The sequence below is a fragment of the Sorex fumeus genome, unplaced genomic scaffold (assembly GCF_029834395.1).
Source record: "Sorex fumeus unplaced genomic scaffold, SorFum_2.1 ptg000128l, whole genome shotgun sequence".
NCBI classification, from domain to species: domain Eukaryota; kingdom Metazoa; phylum Chordata; class Mammalia; order Eulipotyphla; family Soricidae; genus Sorex; species Sorex fumeus.
Genome location: NW_026606185.1, coordinates 1609529 through 1630849, shown reverse-complemented (window position 1 = coordinate 1630849; position 21321 = coordinate 1609529). Strand labels below are relative to the sequence as shown.

Here is a 21321-nt window from a genome sequence, read left to right as displayed (position 1 = left end):
GGGGTCCAGCATTCCCCCCCCGCCCCCCGCCCGGAGTCAGCCTTCACACCTCAGAGCCAGCACAGGATTGGCACCGTTTTCTTGGGTATGACCATGGAAGCCCCTGGCCTGTGGTGCCCCTATGCCCCCGCTGGCCGGTACATTGTGGACCCCTGAAAAGACCCTTGGCAGGCAAGCAGTGGGGTCTGCCACACAGATCCTGTTTGTCCCCCAACCTCCTCCACACCCCACACTACTGGCCGTGAGCAGCTCCAGGGTGGTGATGGAGGCTACTGATCTAGGGGAGGGGTCCAGGGGTACACAGGGCCGCCCCTGAAGGGTCTGGGGCTGGGCTCTCAGAACCTTGGGCACAGCCCACTGATGGCCAAGCTCCAGGGTGTATTCCAGGACGGGTGCATCCAGGCCACCTGAGGGCACAGCTCTGCGGCGGGCCAGATGCACTGATCCAGGGCTCTGGAGAAGAGGTGCTAAGGACCCCAGGCCCTCCCCCTTCCGGCCCAGCCTTCCCTCCCCCTGCAGCCCCACCCCGGAGAACCGCCCCTTCCTCTTTCCCACCAGCTGGTCTTGGGGAACAAACAAATGTGCGGAGCCTGGGTGCAATTGATCAAACAGGGTTTATGGCAGCGCCAGGCTATTAGCCAGCTCATTAGTCACCAGCTGGGACAGTTTCCAGGGTGACCCACCCCATGCCACCCCAAAGGCCCCGGCTGCTTGGTGGAGGAAAGGCCCTCTTCAAACTCTTCAAGACTCAGTCGTGGAGAGTTTGGGGGTCCCCAGGCTGTGGAGCTGGGCAGAACCCCCGCCCCCGCCCAGACCGGGGTGTGAAGTATCCAGGCCCCACCCTTGGGCATGGGCTCCCCACCTTAGACACCTGGGGATGCACTGGGGACCCCAGCTTGATCCAGGCCTCCATGCTGCCCCCCCTCTTCATTTGTGGGCTGTCAGGGGTCTGATGGAGGTGGGGTCCCCTGGACGGCCTCAAGCCCCCAGGTAGACTTCCACCAGCGTCCCCACAGAATGCATGCGGTAGAAGACGCCCAGGGGCAGCCCAAAGTTGACAATGGTGAACCACGCGTGATAGCCGTAGAAATCCTTCTCCAGCCCGTTCTTGAACTCGGGGTGAATGCCAAACGCTGGCATCACCCACAGCTGTGGGGGGGGGGGGTAAGCACTCAGTGCGGGGGAGGGGGTTGGGGGGGCAGAGCGATAGCATGGCAGGGTGGGCGTCTGCCTTGCATATGGCCAACCCTGGTTTGATTCCCAGCATCCCATAGGGTCCCCCAAGCACCACCAGGAGTAATTACTGAGTGCAGAGCCAGGAGTAAGTAACCCCCCGTGCATCGCCAGGTGGGACCCAAAAAGCAAAAAAAAAAAGCACTCAGTGGGGGACAGCGTGTTCAGAGTCAGCCCCTCCTCCCCATCTCCCCCGAAGCCCCTCAGCACAGCGCCCTCCCTGGCCTGCTGGGCGATCCTCGGGGCTGCCCTGATCCCAGCCTCTGGCTTCTGCCATGGCAATCTGCCAGAGCTGGCGGCCCCAAACTCTGTCCCAATCCCATCCCATTCTCACAGCTCACTGCAAGCCTTCCAGAAGCTTCCCTGGTTGCGGGGCCCACCCGCCTGTCCCAGTGTTTCCACTGCCTGTTAGGGCCATGCATGATGTAGGCTCTGTGGGGTCAGGGCACTGTGTCCTGGATTCCGTGTTTAATCTAGGGAGGCTTTGGGTCTCCCTACTGGTCCCGGCCCTGCTTCCTGGCTTCGGGACCCAAGCCTCAGTTTCCTCAGCTGTAAGGCGGGAAGTGCCAGAGCTGTGATGATTTGGCCCGAGGCGCAGGGGCCTGGGGCCTCGGCCGACGGGCTGAACCCTCCTCACCAATACCTTCAACTCAAGACTCTTTAGGAAATCAGGCCCGTTCTCACGGCTTCCCTAGGCTGAAGTTAGTGAGCCACTGATTCTCGAGAAATTCCTTAACTGGTTGTCAAGAGCTCTCAGATCCAGGCTCGCCACAGTCACCTCTGCGGACCTTGCAGGGAGCCGGGGGATACTCTCAAGCAGTCTGGACCGAGTTGGAAAGAGGCTCGCATCTTCAGCGAGCCAAGGGATGCTCCCCTTGCCCCGGGGAAAGTTCAGCAGCTGGACCTGCGCCTTGATCCCGCCCTTCCTGCGTGAGGCTTTCTGGGGCGTGCCATCCCCACCCAGCCAGCCTGGCCCCACCACTCACCGTGATGTTGCAGAGGATGAGGAAAAAGGACACCTCCTTGAGCATCCGCCGCTTCCAGTTGAGGTTGCTGTAGGATTGGAGGTAGGCCGTCGAGAGGCGCCGGAGGTTCTGGCCCAAGTCCATGAGGGAGTGCCCCTCGTTCAGCTCCACCTCCGGCTTTAACGCATCCGGGCTGCGGGGCGCCGTCTCCCACAGCGGCTGGCGGTGCAGGTCCCCGATGATGAAGAGGTTCTGGAGCACATGCTGCAGCACGACCAGCAGCGAGTAGGCCAGGAGCAGGTCACTGAACTGCTCGTGGGAGCGGCTGGCCATGATGGCCACGAGGGAGAAGTAGGCGATGGCCATCTGGCCGATGGGCATGCCGAGCAGCAGCGCCACATCCAGGCTGCGCGTGGGGTTCTCCACCATGTCCAGCTCGCGCTCCTCCAGCTCATGGATGACCAGGCCCGTGAGGCAGGCCAGGCTCATGAGCAGCAGGATCGCCACGTAGAAGGCGTAGTACAGGGTGAAGTACCAGAGCGCAATGGAACTGCCGCTGGCCTGGATCTGGAAGAGCACAAAGACGAACACGCCCGCCACCATGGCCAGCGCGCCCAGCAGCGGCCCAAAGATGGCCCCCTGCATGCGGAAGGGCACGGCGTGCCGGGGCAGGGAGGCGTGGTGGGTCAGGCTGCGGCCCACGTTCTTCCACATGACGAAGAGCACCGTGCAGCAGATGAGGCAGTACTCGGTCCTGAAGGGGTAGAGCATCAGGAAGCCTTTCTGGAACACGTCGCACAACGTTCCGCTGGGGCACATACACTGGCTGCTGTTGGTGATGTTGCCTACGACGGGGCCTGGGAGGGGGACAGATGTTCATAGACCTGCTCCGGGGAGGCCCCCTGCACATGGGGTCTACCCCTCTCCTGCCAGTGGTGTGTGTGTGGGGGGGCACCCAGCTGCTCATTTGACAGATAGGCAGACTGAGGCCCAGAAGTAGATTCAGAAATCACAGGCCTGGGGCTGGAGCGATAGCACAATGGGTAGGGCGTCTGCCTCCCACTCGGCCGACCCGGGTTCGGTCCCCAGCATCCCATATGGTCCCTGAGCACCACCAGGAGTAATTCCTGAGTGCATGAGCCAGGAGGAAACCCTGAGCATCGCTGGGTATGACCCAAAAAAAAAGCAAAAAAAAATTAAAAAAAAAAAAAGAAAAATCACAGGCCTGGCCAGATTGGGTTTTTTTTTTAGTCTTTCTTTTTAAAAAATCGTATTTATTTATTTATCTATTTATTTTAGCTCTTTGGGTCATATCCGGCACTGCTCAGGGGTTACTCCTAGCCCTGCACTTAAGAATTACTCCTAGCGGTGCTCGGGGGGACCAAGTGGGCTGCCAGGGATCGAACCTGGGTTGGCTGCATGGTAGGCAAACACCCTCCTGGCTGTACTATCCCTCCAAACCCTCCTCTTTTCTCTTTTTTGGTTTTGGATCACACCTGGCGATGCTCAGAGGTTACCCCTGGCTCTACCCTTAGTAATTACTTCTGGTGGTGTTTGGGGGACACTATGGGATGCCGGGGATGGAAACCCAGTTGGTCACATGCAAGGCAAGACTCCAGCTGCTATACTATTGCTCTGGTCCCAAGGTAATTTTCACACCCAGCAGTGCTCAGGGGTCACTCCTGGCTCTCCTCTGCACTTATAAATCTCTCCAGGTGGTGTTCGGAGAGCCTTATGGAATGGTGGGGATCTAACCTGGTTGGTTGTGTGCAAGGCAAGTGCCCTCCCCACTGTGCTCTCGCCCCAGCCCCAGGGCCAGACACAGAGGCAGGAGGGGTTTGACTTGCATGCGGCCGGCTCCAGTTCCATCCCTGACACTGTGGGATTCCCACAGAGCCAGGTTGTCCCCATGCACCAACGGGTATGACTCAAAACTTCCATACTCACCCCCCCCCCCAAAAAGTGATCCATTCTTCAAGTTTCTAGGATGGGCGGGGACAGTGAGAATGGTAGGACACCACCACCAGGAAGCAACCTGGTATGCCTCCATGGTATTGGGAGAAAGAAACTAGAAGGGGCCGGAGCCATAGTACAGCGGGGGAGGGCATCTGCCTGGCACGCAGTCAGTCCGAGTTCGATCCTCGGCATCTCCTAGGTTCCCCCAGCACCTCCAGGCACTGAGTGCAGAGTCAGGAGGAACCCCCGACCACTGTTGGGTGTGTCCCCCCGCCCGTGCCTCCCCCCACATAAAAGAGACATAAAGCAGAGTTCACCCTGAACTTGGCAGACGCCGAGTCCTCGGCAGCAGGGGCGGGGGGACATGTGCATACACTCACAAACATATTGGGGGGCTGCTGGTCCCCTGGGTACCTGCCAACTTCTCACTGAATAGGTGCTCCTCGATCTCCAGATGCATGGAGTCGTTGGTGACCGCCAGGATCCAGAGCAGCAGGTTGGTGGCCAGGCTCAGCATGAGGCCACACCTGGAAGAGTGGGCGCATCTGCCAACCCCTGCATCCGCCTCAGCACCACCCTTGGGGTGAGCACTCTTCCCCAAGCCCACATCCCATCTGGGGGAGCTCACCCTAGGGACCACTGGGGTTACCTCATTTCCAGGACCACCAGACCAGGACAGATGGGGGGGCCGTGAACACTAGCAGTGAACTGGGGCTGGTGAGCCTCCCTTTACCTGGTGATGTTGGTCTGGACCTGAGCACAGTCCTTAGCGTGTTTCCAGAGCACCCAGGTCTGAAAGAGAGGGGACTTGAGCCCAGAGGCTGGTGTGGGGATGGGGGGGGGGGGGAACCATGGGCCATATCCCACTTGCTGGCCCTGTATTCATGGTGGAAGGCACGTGGAGGAAGCCAGGCTCCAACCGCCTCTTGCTGTGTGCTCCTGGCCGCAGTAGAGAAACCTCCTCCCACCTCAGTCATCCCAGCTCAAAAATGGGATCATGGGGATATGGAGGGCCAGAGCAATGGGACAGCAGGTAAGATGTTTGCCTCACATGCAACTAGACTGGGTTCATTCCCCAGCACCCCATATGGTTCCCCGAGCATGCCAGGCTGAACTCAGAGCCAGGGTGAGCCATAAGCACAGCTGAGTGTGTTCCCAAAGTCCCCAACCCATTAATAAAAATACTCGCATGGGAACATGATTGTTGCAGAAGGCCTGGTGGGAACAGGGATGTGGAAAGAAACTGGAGAACCATCACTAAAAACTCGCAGGGCCCGGGTGTCACCCACGGAGCACAGCAATGGCTTGTCAGTGTGGGGAACTGGGTGTGGCCCCCCGCATAGCTGCTGACAGGGCTGCAAGAAGGGCACAGCGGGCAGGGCGCCTGTCTTGTACTCAGCCGACTCGGGTTCAGTCCTGGCAGCACCAATGATCCCCGCGCCCCCATCAGGAGTGATTCCTAAGCACAGAGTCAGGAGCTAGTCCTGGAGTGGCCCAAAGCAAGCAAGAAAGAAAGAATGAAAGCAAGAAAGGAAGGAAGGAAAGGAAGGGAGGAAGGAAGGGAGGGAGGGAGTGAAGGAGGGAAGGAGAAGGAAGGGAGGGGGGGAGGAAGGGAGGGAGGAAGGAAGAAAGGAAGGAAGGAAGGAAGGAAGGAAGGAAGGAAAGAAGGAAGGGGGCTGGAGCGATAGCACAACGGGTAGGGCATTTGCCTTGGACACGGCTGACCAGGGTTCGATTCTGAGCATCCCATATGGTCCCCTGAGCACCGCCAGGCGTGATTCCTGAGTGCAGAGTCAGGAGTAACCACTGTACCTCGCTGGGTGTGATCCAAAAAGCAAAAAAAAAAAAAAAAAAAGGAAGGGACAGGGCAGAACAACCGTCCAGTGGGGAAGCATTTGCCTTGCACGCAGTCAACCTGGGTTCAATTCCCAGCATCCCATATAAGTCCTCTGAGCACCGTCAGGAGTGATCCCTGAGCGAAGAGCCAGGAGTCAGCCCTGAGCACCAGCAGGTGTGGCCCAACCCTCCCCAAAGCCAAGCAGAGGACTCCACTGCCTGCATTTCACGCGCCAGTGCGCGGCTGGAGCAAACAAGGGCACGCGGGCATGTGGAGGCCCCGGCTCCTGCCCTGGGGGTGTGTGCCAGTGGATGTCTCTAGGTCCACATCAGCTGTGAGTGCGCCCGTGGCCTTTCACCTGGACGCCGATGAAGACCATCTCGATGAAGGGCAAGACGAGCTCCAGCTGCTCCTTGCACTCCAAGTGGCTGACGCTGTAGCCCACCCGGAAGACGTTGAGGCAGATGGTGAAGCCACCGAACAGCACCAGGGAGCCTGGTGGTCCCAGACAGCGTTGGCACCTGCCCATCCCCAGGGCCCGCCCCTGTGTGTCCCCCTTCCCCCACCGAGCCCAAGCCCCAGTACTCACCCCTCACCCAGATGGATCCGGCATGCGTGTCCTGGAAGTTCACGGCCCAGGGCCGCTGCATGGCGCTCGCCATGTAGTAGAGGAACCAAAGGAGCGAGATGATCTTGCAGATGGCCAGCAGGATGCCCACCTCGTGCAGCGTGACGGCGCTGTTGAAGATCATGCTGCAGATGACGGCCGTGCCCAGCAGCACCACGTTGAGGCACAGGAGCCCCGAGAAGAGCTGGCCCGTCTGCTGGAGGTGGTGGTGGTGCTGAGCCCGCCGCGCAGCCAGCTGCTTCTCCTTCTGGCTCCTCTCCATCGCGCTCTCCTTGGTGGCTTCAGTCCCTCCGTAGTCCCACAGAGACCGGGTCCGAGCCTCAGAGAGGCCTGGGGAGGAGGGAAAGGGTCCGGGATGCCTCTCACTCCTGCCCCTGTGTGACTGCTGTGTGACCTAAGGTTGCCATCCAACCTTTCTGGTCAGGAAATTATAGCTTCCCGCAGGGGTGCATACTTGGCATGCATTGTAGGGGGGCTCAGCACTGCTGGGGTGGCCCTGGTGGTCTCCAGCACCCCAGGGTCTGGTCCCAGACACTCCAACCTTCTCATTGAACCACCCTGCTCAGTTGGCTGAGCGCCCTTGGGAGATGTCCCCACCCCAGAATTCTCTCTGATCTTTTGGTTTGGGGGTACACCTGGCTTGGGAATTACTCCTGGTGATGTTCAGGGTGCATCTGGGGTGCCAGGGATCAACCCCGGGCCAGGTGCGTGCAAGGCAGATGCCCTCCCTGCTGTCCTATCGCTCCAGCCCATCAAAATCCTCTTTTAAAACCTTGGCAAATGCCTATTGCACACTCCCTCCCCCAGCCCCCCTCTCCTCTCCCAGTAGGCCTCCAGGTGGGGATGTGTCTGACCCTGGCCAGCACCCGTCAAGGCCAGGAGCTGCACCAGAACCCAGAGCTGACCCCCCAGACTAGTTCACTGTGGACACATCACCTGTCTTGGCGACTGTCCCAGGGGAACATTCAGTACCAGTACCAGAGATCCTGTCCACATGCAGAGCTGGAGAGATCTTTCCAGAAGATCCTTAGGGCTCAAGCAATAGTACAGCGGGGAGAGCATTTGCCTTGTACGCAGCCAACCCAGGGTGGATCTCTGGCCTGCCAAATGGTCCCTGGGCCCCACCAAGAGTAATTCCTGAGCACAGAGCTCTGAGTTAGCCTGGGACAAGAACACTAGATACTCTGTATCTCCCCTCTCAAGCTCTCCCGCCCACACTGAGGACCCTGAGGCTTGCAGGGCCAGCCTGAGCCTTTCTGACTGTTCCTCAGCATCTTCATCCTCCTGAGGCAAGAAAAGCGGATGAAGGGGAACTCAGACTCCAGGCTGGGAAATGGTTCAGTGCACCGAGCGTTTGCTTTGCAGGTGGGGGCTCCGGCCGTGACCACCAGCACCCTGCTGGAGGAAGGGAGCTGGCAGGGAGCAGGAGCAAACTCTGCAGACACTCTGAGTCTCAGTTTCCCCATACGACTAGGGACGTGTGCCTGCTACACATCCCGTATTTCACACAGACTTCTTGGACCAATCTGTGAAGGCATGAATGTATAACAGCGCGGGGGGGGGGGGGGGTAGGGGGAGGGGGGTGGAAGTTGTTAGCACTCATATCTAGGGACCAGAGCAATACTACAGCAGGGAGGGCACTTGCCTTGCACACAGCAGACCCGGATTCGATCCCCAGCACCCCAAAGGGTCCCCAGAGCACCAGGAGGAGTAATTTCTGAGTGCAGGGCTAGGAGTAATTCCTCAGCACTGCCGAGTGTGACCCAAAACCAAACTACAAACAACCCTCCTCCCCCCAACTCATGATCTAACACACCCACGTGGAAGGTTTTGGGCTCCCGGGTTCCTGGGTTTCCTGTGAGGATTGAGGGGGCGGCGTTGTGCAGGAATTTGGGGTTTTGGACCCAGGCCTAGAGGGAGCCCTGGGGAACGAGAGTCAGGGGCTCCTGCCAGGTCCCGCCCCTGTCTCCCCTGCTCCCCCCAAGCCGTTCCCCCACAATGTCTGCTAGCGGGAGTGTCAGAGAGGAATGGGAGATACAACCTTAGCGCACTTACCTGCATGAGGCACACCCGGGGTCCACCCCCTGGTACCACATCGTGTCTCCTGAGCACAGAGCCAGGAATAATCCCTGAGCACCACAGGATGTGTCTCCAAAACCAAACCCCACCCCCCCTAAACTAAACAGAAAAAAGATTAGGGGGGGGGAACTGTAGGATGGAGAAAGGGCAGGGGTGTCAGGACATTGGGGGCAGGAGGCTGGTGTACCCCTCGGCTCTGCCAGGCCAAGGGAAGGTCCCCACATCAATTTGTGGGTCTCGGGGCCCACCCCAAGCTGCGCAGGGTCAGGCCGCTGACCAGAACTTTGGAGGTTTCTCCCTGGGCCTCTGGAGGGGGTTGGGGAGCATCTCTGGGCCGGAGGCTGCCCACAGCTGTGCCAACGCCTCACCCCTTCCCCAGTGGGTTTCAGCTTCTTTCTGCCCCGGGAGCCTCTTTGCGGCCCGGCTGCGCCCAGCAGTCCTGGGACGGGGGCGCCGAGCTGGGGTGCGCCGGCCTCCCACTGCGGAGCCCCCAGGGGACGAGCAGGCGCACCTGGGGGGCCCTACCTGAGACCTTCACCGCAGACTGACCCCGACGCGGCCTGGGCGCTGATCGAACAGTCCCGAGCCCCTCCACCGTTGCCCCCAACGCCCTCCCCCCGCGACCCCGCGCAGCCGCAGTCAGCAGTCGGGGGGCCCATAGATTGTTCTGTTGACTTTGGGGCCTCATTAATCCTTCGCTAATTACCCACTGGCGGCAGCGTGGGCGGGGCAGGCAGGGGCGGGGCGAGGGCGGGGCGGGGTCCTCTTGCTGCCCCTCGGTGGGAAGGAGGCTGGGGCTGCCGACCCTGCTCTGCCTCCCGAGTGCAGGTCAGGAAGGAGAGCCCCTAGACTCACCTCCTGCCTGGGTGCGGCCCCCCCCACCCCGCAACCCCAAAGGTCCCCACCGGCTTCCTCTTCTCCCACCCAGCTGCCCACCCAAGGGACCCCCCCCTTCACTGGAATCTCGCCCTCCCCCCAGTCCCTTCTGGTCTAGACACTGGAGCCTCTTTTATGTTGTTTTTCTGAGTCACAGGCTCTGCGTTCAGGAGTCACTCCTGGTGGAGCTTGGGGGACCCTATAAGGGTGCTGGGGATTGAACCCAGGTCAGCTGCGTGCAAGGCAAGTGCCCTCCAGCTCCTGCGGTCTCTCTCCTCTCTCTCCTTCTCTCTCTCTCTCTCTCTCTCTCTCTCTCTCTCTCTCTCTCTCCTCTTTCCTCTCTCCGGCCACCTCTTCCTCCTCTCTCCTTCTTCCCCGTTTGTCTCTCCCAGCTAAGACCATCCCTGACTCTCTCCCCCCAACATCCCCAGCCCTCTCCGGTGACAATACCCCAGGTGGTATTTGGGGTTCCCCAAATACTTTATTTGAGGGGGAGAAAAAGTTCAGCTGCTTAAAAAACATTGACAGTTCTCAGTAGAATACTTACGCTTTGAGCTGTGTGACCCTGGGCAAGTCCCTTTCCCCAGGAGCCACACCTGATGGTGCTCAGGAGTTACTCCCCACTTAGTGCTCGGGGGGCTGTTTGTGGGAGTGCTTCGGGGATCGTGCAGAGAGCCAGGGATGAAACCCAGGCCTCAGGCATGCCATGCCTGCACTCAGCCTCTTTTTTTTTTCTTTTGGGGTCACACCCAGGGATGCACAGGGGTTATTTCTGGCTCTGCACTTAGGAATTACTCCTGGTTGTACTCGGGGTGGGGGACCATATGCTGGAAATCTTACCAGGTCAGCCTCCGGCCTCCCTACCCACTGTGCCATTGCTCCAGCCCCCTGCACTCAGTCTCTTAATTTGTCTCCCTCAGCTCCTGCTTTGTAAAATGGTGGGTGGGTCTGGTGGTTCCTTCTCAAACTTCAGTGGCTCGCACACAGAAAATAACCTGTTCTTGTTGCTTGAGGATACAGGGAAGGGGAAGCCGAGGACCCCGCCAGCACCCCTGGGCCCCGTGACTTTAGCTTGTCTGTATCTTGCCCTCTAAGCTGGAAACCTGAAAATTCCCAGAAGCCCTTCCAGCCCGGAGCGCCCTCTCCTCTCCCCGCGCACTCAGAACCTTCCATCATGTTGGGGGTGGGGGGTGGCTGAATCAGGAATTCAGGGCCAGTGAGGGTGACCATCAGGTTTATTGGTTGGGGTTAGGGGCAGAGCTGAGAGGCTGCCTCCCTGGGGTGGGGGTGGAGCGGAGGTGGCAGGGTAGGCGTGAGGTGGGGGGGGGGTGCGGGATTGTGCTTTAAAAACTCGTCCTGGAAAAATAGCTCTTGTGAAAACTCCACTCAGGGCCCAGCGGGGACGCTCGTGGTCAGGAGAGCACGTAGACCTCCAGCAGGCTGGACACGGCGTGCATGCGGTAGAAGATGCCGAAGGGCAGGCAGACGTTGACGATGGCAGCCCACAGCGAGTAGCCATAGAAGTCCACCTCCACCGTGTTGCTGAAGTGTGGGCGGGCCCCGAAGGCGGGCATGACCCACAGCTGCGGGGAGAGAGGCGTGTCACTTCTGTGGCCTTGGTGGGTCCCTGGAGTTTGGGGCCTGGGTGCTGCTGGGACTTCTGGTGTCTTGGGCAGAGCCTAGAGCACCCCCAGATGTTGGGGTGAGCTTGCCCACCCCAGACTAGGGCTCCCATCTTCCCCTCCCTTAGTGTGGCCCCACTTGGGGGTCTCAGTGACTGAGTGGGGAGTAGAACAAATGACTGCATGTTTTCCCCTGAGGAGGGGTGTGAGGGGCGGGGAGGACAAGATGCCCCGCGGACCACCCACAGGCCGTGGTTCTCACGGAGAGGCAGTGGGCGTCAGCCTTTATCCACCTGAAGCCCAGCACTGGTGTGTGGACCCCTGGGCTGCCCCTCCCAGCTCTGGGCTCTACTGCTGCTTAAGGAAATCGGGACTTGGGGGCCGGAGTGACAGTACAGTGGGGTGGGCATTTGCCTTACATGTGGCCAACCCAGGTTTGATCCCCGGCATCCCATAGGGTCTCCCAAGCACCACCAGGAGTGATTCCTCAGTGCAGAGCCAGGAGTAACGAAGTAATCCCTGAGCATGTCTGGGTGTAACCCAAAAAGCAAAAAAAAAAAAAAAAAAGAAAATCGGGAACACCTTACCACTTTTTAGTTTTTGGATGCTACAAGGGATGCAGGGCATAGAACTCAGGGTCACTGCACCCAGAGCATGTGCTCTAGCCCTTTGAGCCTCTCCCCAGCCCCCACTCATGTTGGTTTTGGGGATTACATCTAGCAGTGCTCAGGGGTTATTCCCAGCTCTGTACTCAGAAGTCACTCCTGGCCATGGTCAAGGGGGTCGTTTGTAATGCCAGGGATTCGAACTGGGGCTGGCTGTGTGCAAGGCAAGCGCTGTAACCCTGTCCTGCCTCTCCAGCCCTTCCTCTTTGTCTGTTGGTCACACCCAGTGGCGCTCAGGGCTGACTTCTGACACTGTGCTCAGGGATCCCTCCTGACGGGGCTCAGGGGACCCCATGGGGTTTCGGGGATCGAACCTGGGTTGGCCAGGTGCAACACAAGCACTTCTTGCCTTTTGGTTTTGGCTTTGATTTTGGGGGGATCACAGTGGTTGTTGTTCAGGGCTGACCCCTGGCACTATACTCACGGATCATTTCTCATGGGGCTCGGAATATGGTACCAGGTTGGCCACAGGCAAGGCCCCCTTATTTTGCTTTTTTTTCTTTTTGGGTCACACCCAGCGATGCACAGGGGCTATTTCTGGCTCATGCAAAATTACTCCTGGCAGTGCTCAGGGAACCATATGGGATGCTGGGAATTGAACCCAGGTCAGCTGCGTGCAAGGCAAATGCCCTACCCGCTGTACTATCGCTCCAGCCCCTATATTGCTTTTTTTAAAGCTCACCCTTATTTGGTTTTATTCACAGTGGGAACAAATCTCAGAATGTCTGTTGGTGCAGGTGAAACTGGGGGTGTATTCTGTTTGGGGACGGACCCACATACCAGCTTTGGCAGGGTCTCTGGTGTTCTGTCAGGACATGCAGTGGTACAGGGTCTGCCTTCCGGAGGGGCTACTCTTAGGAAAAAGCCAGGCTGGATCCAGGGGTGTGGGTGGAGGAGCCCCCTCCCAATCTGCCTCTGGCTACTGAAATGCTCACATTTACACTTACACTGGTCGCTGCCACTTCCTGAGGCTGCTCCAATTATTCTGAGATGAGGGTTGGTCACAAGTTCCGGGAAGCTGTCACACCTCCCAGCGGGGCCCCAGCCCCCAGCCCTCTGCAGCCCCAACCTACTGTTCCCTCCTCTTCACCAGCCCCCCCCAGCAGCACCCTCTGCTGCTTACATGCCAGCACCTGCAAAGGCATTTTCTCCTGTGCCCCAGTCGCTGTTTGACCTTCAGGCTACCTTGACCCTCTCTGATCCAGCCCCCTTCCTAGAGATGGAGGAGGGGGGTGCAGATGAATATACCTAAAGGCTCCCCCTGCGATCCGCGGCACTGTGGCTTCTCTTCCCTCCCCCCATTACTCACAATGACGTTGCAGAGCAGAAGAAAGAGAGAGATGTCCTTCAGGCACCGGCGTCTCCAGTGCGTCTTGGGTGGCAAGATGACGTCCACTGCCTCCCCTGGATGCTGCACCCCACCGGGGTCCACCAGCCCCGGGGTGGACGAGCAGGCGGGCAAGGTGTGGAGGGCATCCAGGTTGGCAAAAGTCAGGCCCTGGCAGGGCTCCTTGGTGGTGGGATGCGGGGGCTCCTCCGTGGGGGGCCCCCGGTGGAGGCTTTCGATGATGAACACGTTCTGGGAGGTGTGCTGGGCGATCATGACCAGCGCGTGGGCCAGGTTGAGCGCCGCCAGCAGATCCCTGGGGGTGCCCACCACCACGGCCACGATGGAGTAGTAGGAGATGGCGTACTGGCCCAGCGCGGCGCCCATCAGCAGGGCCACGTCCAGGGTGCGCGTTGGGTTCTTGTGGTGGTCCATGGCGCGGCGATCAAACCGGTAGATGACCGAGCCACTGAGGCTGACCAAGGTCATGAGTCCCAGGCACACGATGTTGAAGCTGTAGTAGGCGACCAAGGCCTGCTGCGTGCGCGCCCCCTCCCCGCTCACTTGGACCTCGTAGATGATGAACACGGCCAGGCCCACCACGAAGAGCAGCAGCCCCAGCACGGGACCTGCGAAGAACGTCTCCCGGAAGACGCTGGGCCGGGCGTGGGCGTGGGCGTGGGTGTGACTGTGGGCCTGGGTGTGGCTGTGGGCGTGGTCGCGGCCAGGGGCGTGGTCTTGGCTGGAGGCGTGGTCTTGATCTGGGGCATGGCCTAGGTCGGGGACAGGGCCTGCCAGAAACCGGCCCACGTTCTTCCACATGACGTAGAGCATGGTGGAGGCGAAGAGGCTGTACTCGATGTTGAAGGGGTACAGGTAGAAGTAGCCCTGCTGGAAGATCTGGCAGATGGCTGTCTTGCACTCACACTGGTCTCCTGCCGCATCGCCTGCTCGCTTCGCTGCAGAGAAAGGAGTGCAGAGTTGCCCACCCACCTCCCTGCAGGGGCTCCCTCAGTCCGCTTGTTTGGGTTTTGATATTTTGGGGGGGATGGGAGGTGGAGGTGCACAACCCACCTTACTCTTACTCTTGGCTCTACCTTCAAGGGCTTACTCTTGGCTCTACCTTCAAGGATCACTTCTGGCTGGGTGCAGGGTGCTAGGTGATGCTGGGATTCGAACCTGGGTCAGCCATATGCAAGGCAAGTGCCTTACCCTTCCGGCTCAGAATAGCTTAGGGGTCAAGAAGGGTCTTTGAGTTCTGGGGCCTTGGGTGAACTACTTGACCTCTCCTGCTTGAGTGTTTTCATCTGTCCAATGGGTATTTCTGTGCAATGGAGTCCATTTCTCTGAGACTGTGTGAGACACAGCCAGTGCTCACTGGTCACTGTTGCTGTGGGCTGAGCCTGTCTGTCCTTCTGGCCATGCTCTCCATCTCACTATAGGGCATCAGGCTAACCAGTGTCCTTCCCTTCTCCCCGGCTAGACCATCCTTGCCCCTTGGGGAACAGAGATCTGAAAAGCAGGGCCGAGGCTGCAGGACGGGCAAATCTCCTCAGGGCTCACCCACCCGCCCTCCTTCCTCTTGTGAGGCTGGAGCATCAGGGGTCGTCTGGCCTCTGCTTATGTCTCTGTGTCCTTGTTAGGACACAGAGATGGTGGGGACAAGCCCCTGAGCCTTGGCTGAGGCCTGGGCAGCTGTAGGCTTGCGGGAAATGGGCACTCACGGTTGGGCGCGAGGCGGGAGTAGCTGGCGTTGCCATGGGACGTGATGTAGCTGTGGGCCTGGTGCATCGACTCATCCACCACGGCAGCCATCCAGATGGCCAGGTTGGTGGTGAGCGTGAACATGAGGCCACACCTGTGTAGGCAAAGTGACTGTGAGGGTCTGGCTCCCCTTGGGGCCCTGGGGAGGAGGTGATGAGGAGAAGCAGGAAAGCAGGTTGGCTCATGCACAGGGAAGTGGGTCCTTCTTGAGCTGCCAGCTGCACCCAAGAGAGCGCCCCAGGGGCTGCAGGAAGGACAGAGCCAGCCAGACTGCCCAGGCCGCTGAAACACATTCAGTACACACACCCAGACACATAACTCACTCCCACACACACACTCAGACACACACTCACGTCCCCCCCCACATTCTGACAGACACAGACATTCAGTCACACACTCACGCCCAGGTACACACCCAGACACACACCCAGACACACACTCATGCCCAGACACACATTCACACCCCTACACACACTCACACACACACTCACATCCAGTCACACGCTCACGCTCACACACACACCCAGACACAGACACACTCGCGCCACACAAACTCATGCCCAGGTACACACCAGACACACACCTAGGCACACACACACTCACACCAGACACACACTCAGACACACACACTCTCGCCCAGATACACACCCAGACACACACACACCCAGACACAATCACGTCCAGACACACACATGCCCAGACACATACTCAGACACACACACACTCAATCCAGTCACATACTCATGCCCAGATACACACCCAGACACACACCCCCAGTCACACACTCATGCTCAGACACACATGCCCTCACATACACTCATACCCACACATACACTCAGACACACACACACTCACATCCAGTCACACATTGATGCTCAGATACATACCCAGACACACACACGCCCACACACACTCACGCTCAGACACACACTCATGCCCAGGTACACACCCAGACACACACTCAGACACACATACACTCATATCCAGTCACACATCGATGCTCAGACACACACCCAGACACACACTCAGACACACATACACTCATATCCAGCCACACATCGATGCTCAGACACACACCCAGACACACACACCCACACACACACACAATTATGCCCAGGTACACACCCAGACACACACTCAGACACACACACTCACGCCCGCACATACTCAGACACACACAATCCAGTCACACACTCATGCCCAGATACACACCCAGACACACACACACCCAGTCACACACTCATGCTCAGACACACATGCCCACACACACTCAGACACACACTTATGCCCAGAAACACACTCACAGGGCTGGGGAGAGAGCACAGCGGGTAGGGTGTTTACCTTGCACGTGGCCAACCCAGATTCGATTCCCAGAAATCCCATATGGTCCCCTGAGCACCACCAGGAGTTAACTCCTGAGTGCAGAGCTAGGAGTAAGCCCTGTGCATCACTGGGTGTGACCCAAAAAGCAAAAAAAAAACAGAAACACACTCACGCCAGACACACACCCAGACATACACTCATGTCCACACACACACTCACACCAAGATACATACCCAGATACACACACTCACACCCAGTCACACACTCACTCTCAGACACACACTCACGCCCAGACACATACTCACCAGGTACACACTCACACCCAGACACATACACTCACATCCAGTCACACTCATACCCAGTCACACTCACACCCAGTATGCATTCACACTCAGATACACATTTATATACAGATACACACTCATACCCAGGCATACAATCACACAGACACACCCACAGACACTCAGTCCCAGACACACTCATCCAGAGACATACACCCAGACACACTCTCACACTCAGACACACACTCGAACACAACTCACCCCAGACAAACCAAGACACATGCTCAGACACACACAGAAACACTCACATGTACACAGTTACACAACCAGATACAAACAACGTACATAGATATGCATAAACATCCAGATATGCACTCACAGTTACAACAGTTACACTCACACTCATCTAGATGCAAACTCACATACTCATATACACACTTAGACACACACAGAACACTCAACCATATACACACCCACCCAGATACACACTCGCCTATACACACTCAGAGAAACACACTCCATCAGACACACACACATTCATATACATACATACTCACATATTTACAGACACATACATACTCATACACACATATACAAAATATATACACACAGAGAACGCATTGACAGAACTCATCTAGGACACAAAGGCACACAAGCACACACAAACACATATATACACATACATGTAACACACATACAAAACTTATCTTCACATACACAGAAGCATACATTCACATACCTACACATACACAATACACACTCATGCACACATAGACACAGGGTGCTAGGAGCAGCTGACAAAGCGGGAGTCCTGGACTGAAGGAGAGTCCAGGGGCCAGAGCAGAGCCAGGCCCAATGGGAGAGACCCCATGCAGAGTGGGCACAGTCACCCCCAGCAGAGGCAGGCGCTGGCCTGGGCACTCACCGGGTCAGATCCAGGTGGACGTGAACACAGTCTTTAGCGGAGACCCAGAGAAAGTAAGTCTGAGTTGAGAGAGAGCGGGGGTCATTTACCTGGATTTGGGCCGAGCCTTCAGCTGATTTAGCTTTAAGCACTTCCCTCTTTCTAGTTCATGGGGCACTGTAGCACTGTAGCACTGTCCTCCCATTGTTCATCAATTGCTCGAGTGAGCACCAGTAACGTCTCCATTGTGAGACTTGTTACTGTTTTTTGGCATATTGAATACCCCATGGGGAGCTTTCCATGTTCTGTTGTGCGGGTGGGATACTCTCGGTAGCTTGCCGGGCTCTCGGAGAAGGACGGAGGAATCGAACCTGGGTTAGCCGGGTGCAAGTCAAACGCCCTACCCGCTGTGCTATTGCTCCAGCTCTAGCCCAGTCTATGGGGCAAATAGTATAAATAGGTTTTCTCTAACACCAACCATTTTGCGGGGAGGGTCTCCCCAGCAGTGTTCAGAACTCTGGGGCCACCACTCCTGCCAACACCTGGTCTAGCAGTACAGGTGGGTGTGGGATGCTGGGATTGAACTCAGGCCCTAACTCATGCAAAAATGTGAGCCACCCTTTGGGTTCCCTTCTCTATTTTATTATTGCTGTTATTATTAGCAACACCCAGCAATGCTCAGAGGTTACTCCTGGCTCTGTACTGTACCCAGGGATCACTCCTGGTGGTGTGCAGGGGACCATATGGGATGACGGAGAGCAAACCCCAGTCAGCCACGTGCAAGGGAACCTCTCTATCCACTGCACTATGGCTCCGGCCCCATCTCCGATTTTTAAACACTTGCAAAGTCACCTGCAACTCTGTCTGGTATTGGAATTTTCTATTTGTTGTGGTCAGGAACAACAGAAATCTAGTTTTGCCTCCCTTCTTTCCGATTCCTGGGGGAAAGGCCAGGCACAGGGCCCAGTATCAAGAAACCCTAGGTTTCTCATCTTCCTTGGCCACGCCCCCTCACCCGGCTCCACCCTCAGCTCATCTGGCTGCCTCTGAAATCCGGCTCGGAGATTGACCCATGTGAGATCTGGGCATTTGCCTTTCACTTGATTAGTTGTCACACCCATAAAATGGAAGGTCAAAATAATATAAATGCCAAGTTATCAGAGTGTTGTTAGAAACAGGGGCGGGGTGTGGGTAATGTCTCAGGGGAGACGCTAGGGTCAGTTTCATGATGATAAAGGGTCTTCTCCGGCCTCAGGTGACACCAGTCCTGCCTGGGCTCCATTGGAAGATCTTTCCAATAGGAGGTGGGGGGGGGGGGGAAAGGAGCAAGATATGAACTTGTTTAAAGAATCCCAGAGAGAGGATAAGCTATTTCTAGGACAGATGCATATCACCCAGAGGAGGCAAGACTGAGGTCAGAAAGCGGCTGACACTCATGCCCTCTGCGGGCATACAGGGAGTCCAGGCCAACTGCTGCAATGCACACCTCCCGGGTGTTAACAAGCACCGCTCGAACGCAAAAATAAAACTGCACGGCTCCTACGCATGAGCTCACACGGGGCTCTGAGCTCGTGACTGAGCTCCCAGAAGTGCGAACCCCGAGGATTCCCATTGCAGCCCTGACTTATTTCACAGAATGGCCGAGGGGAAGTGGGCAGTGGAGCTCAGGCCTTCAGATCCCATGCCAAGGTTTTTTTTCTTTTTTTGGGGGGGCACACCCATTAGTGCTCAGGGCTTAGTCCTGGATCTTCACTCTGGAATCACTCTTGGCCAGCCTTGGGGGACCATATGTGGTGTCGGGGATCAAACCTGGGTCGGCCATATGCAAGGCAAGTGCCTTCCCCACTGTTCTTCTGCTCCCGGCCCAGGTGTTCTTTACCACTTTCCTACCTACCCACCTGGACAATGACAAACACCGCCTGGGTGAGTGGGTGCAAGATCTTGATGGCCGACTGACATTCAAAGAAACTGGAGTAGTAACCCGTCTTGAAGACATCCATGACTAAAGTGCAGATTCCAAAAAGCACCAGCCCACCTGGGAAAGAGGGGTGCAGAGTGGATCAGAGAGGCAGGAGAATTTTTTTTAACGTCAGGATGGGTGGCTGAGTGGAGAAGTGATTGGGTGGGTGGGTGGGTGGAGGGGTGAATGGACAGATGGGTGGGTGGATAGATGGATGGAGGATGGACAAGTGATTGGATGGGTGGAGAGATGGATGAATGTAGAGATGGGTGGTTGGAGGAGAAACCATTGAATGCGTGAGTGGAGGGATGGATGATGATGGGTAAGTTATTGGATAGGTGGATGGATGCTAGGTGAGTGATGGATGGTTGGATATGGATGGATGGTTGGGCGGATGGACAGATGGATGGTTGAAAGATGAATAGGAGGGCAGAGTGAGTGTGTGGCTGAGTAGGTGGGTGGATGGATGCCCTGTGGAACTCCATCCTTCGGAGACTGCATTCGCATTTGTGAGGATGAGGGAGAGCTCATTTGAGAGGTGCCTTGGAGGCTCTTTCCACCTGTAAATGAATAAGAAGTTCCCCTTCCTCCTCCCTCAACCAGGACTCAGCCTTCCTGTGCTTCGGTCACTTTCAGTCCCGCGGGGGCTCCCTCTGGCCCTTCCCTCCTCCAAGAGTCCCAGCCCCCGGCTCTGCAGGGGCCCGGCCCCTCCGCCCCCAGCGTCCCGCAGCCACCTCGCAGCCAGATGGGGCCGGCGTGCGCGTCGCGGTAGGGCACGGCGCCGGGGCTGCGCGCGGTGCCCAGGAGGTAGAAGAGGATCCAGAGCGCGGCCAGCAGCATCATGGTGGTGAGCAGCGCGAACACGTCGGTGTCGTACACCGCCACCTTGTTGAAGGCGCCGCCGCTGATGAGCGTGCAGGCCAGGAGCAGCACGTTGACGGCCAGCAGCACGGACAGCAGACGGCCCCCCTTCTTCCACACCTCGCGGGGGGCGGCCCGCGGCGCTGGCGGCCTCTCCTTGGGGGCCGCGGCCAGCTCCTCGGACATGGCAGGGGCGACTGGAGGAGGTTGCCGGGGTCACTGTGGGGGAGGAGAGGACAGAAGGACCCCTCAAGTTAACCCCAGGTCAGCCCCAGGGCGGAGGGCGCCTTTTCCTCCAGCCTCGCAGCCCAAGGTCGACTCCGCCGGACCGGGGAGCTCCTGACCCGCGCGCCGGGCGAGGGGCCGCGGGAGGGCGGAACCGGCTCTGGGGAAGTTTCGGAGGAGATGGAGCGAGCTCGAGGAGCTCGTCCAGGGGCCCCAGTTCAGCACCTTGCGGCCGTCGGGCCTGCTGCACCCACCTGGCTAGGCCGGGAGCCCGCGAGGAGCAGGGGGTCAGCGGGCGGCGAGCGAGTCCTCTCTTCCCCGCGGGGTTGGACGGGCGCTTTATACCGGGGCGCGCAGGACGATTTACAGCCGCGGGAGCTCAGCTCCATAAACCTCTCAGTCCCGCTCACATGATCCATCTTTTCTGCGAGCTGAATTTAGGGAAGAGCGCGCGGGAGCCAGATAAGGTGAGACTTATATTACGGGTTAAGAGGCGCCCCCACCCTCGCCGCCCTGTCACCTCCGCGCCGCCAAGCCGGGGCGCGGCCCTGCACTGCGGCACGCCGAGGGCACCCCGCTTCCCTCTCCCCGGCGTCCCCAGTGCCCGGGCGCCCCACGATCCCAAGCACCCGGGACCCTAAGAACGGCGGCCCCACAGACGCCCCCGGGGCCCCGCGGACACCCGGACGCGCTGCCGGTCCTGGCGCGCGGGCGCGACCCCTCGGTGCGCCTCCGTGACCGTACCGCGATCGGGACCCCGGCCCCCCTTTCCCAGGCTCCCTCACTGGGGTCCAAGTTCTTACTTCCTCGCTCCG

The 21321-nt window shown here is 58.2% G+C and overlaps 2 protein-coding genes across 2 annotated transcripts; both read right to left on the bottom strand.

Moving 5' to 3' along the window:
• Positions 1 to 978: 978 nt before the first annotated feature.
• On the bottom strand, positions 979 to 6881 carry OTOP3 (otopetrin 3). Its single transcript, XM_056138408.1, has 6 exons — positions 6581 to 6881; positions 6350 to 6486; positions 4888 to 4946; positions 4569 to 4681; positions 2220 to 3043; positions 979 to 1149 (listed from the first exon to the last, which is right to left on the bottom strand). Exons 1-6 carry the CDS (start codon positions 6879 to 6881, stop codon positions 979 to 981), a joined length of 1605 nt encoding a protein of 534 aa, XP_055994383.1.
• A 3999-nt stretch (positions 6882 to 10880) lies between these two features.
• OTOP2 (otopetrin 2) lies at positions 10881 to 21114 on the bottom strand. Its single transcript, XM_056138431.1, has 8 exons — positions 20761 to 21114; positions 20155 to 20500; positions 19359 to 19495; positions 17482 to 17540; positions 14913 to 15046; positions 13975 to 14147; positions 13171 to 13884; positions 10881 to 11157 (listed from the first exon to the last, which is right to left on the bottom strand). Exons 2-8 carry the CDS (start codon positions 20465 to 20467, stop codon positions 10987 to 10989), a joined length of 1701 nt encoding a protein of 566 aa, XP_055994406.1. The 5' UTR covers positions 20468 to 20500; positions 20761 to 21114; the 3' UTR covers positions 10881 to 10986.
• Positions 21115 to 21321: the final 207 nt, after the last annotated feature.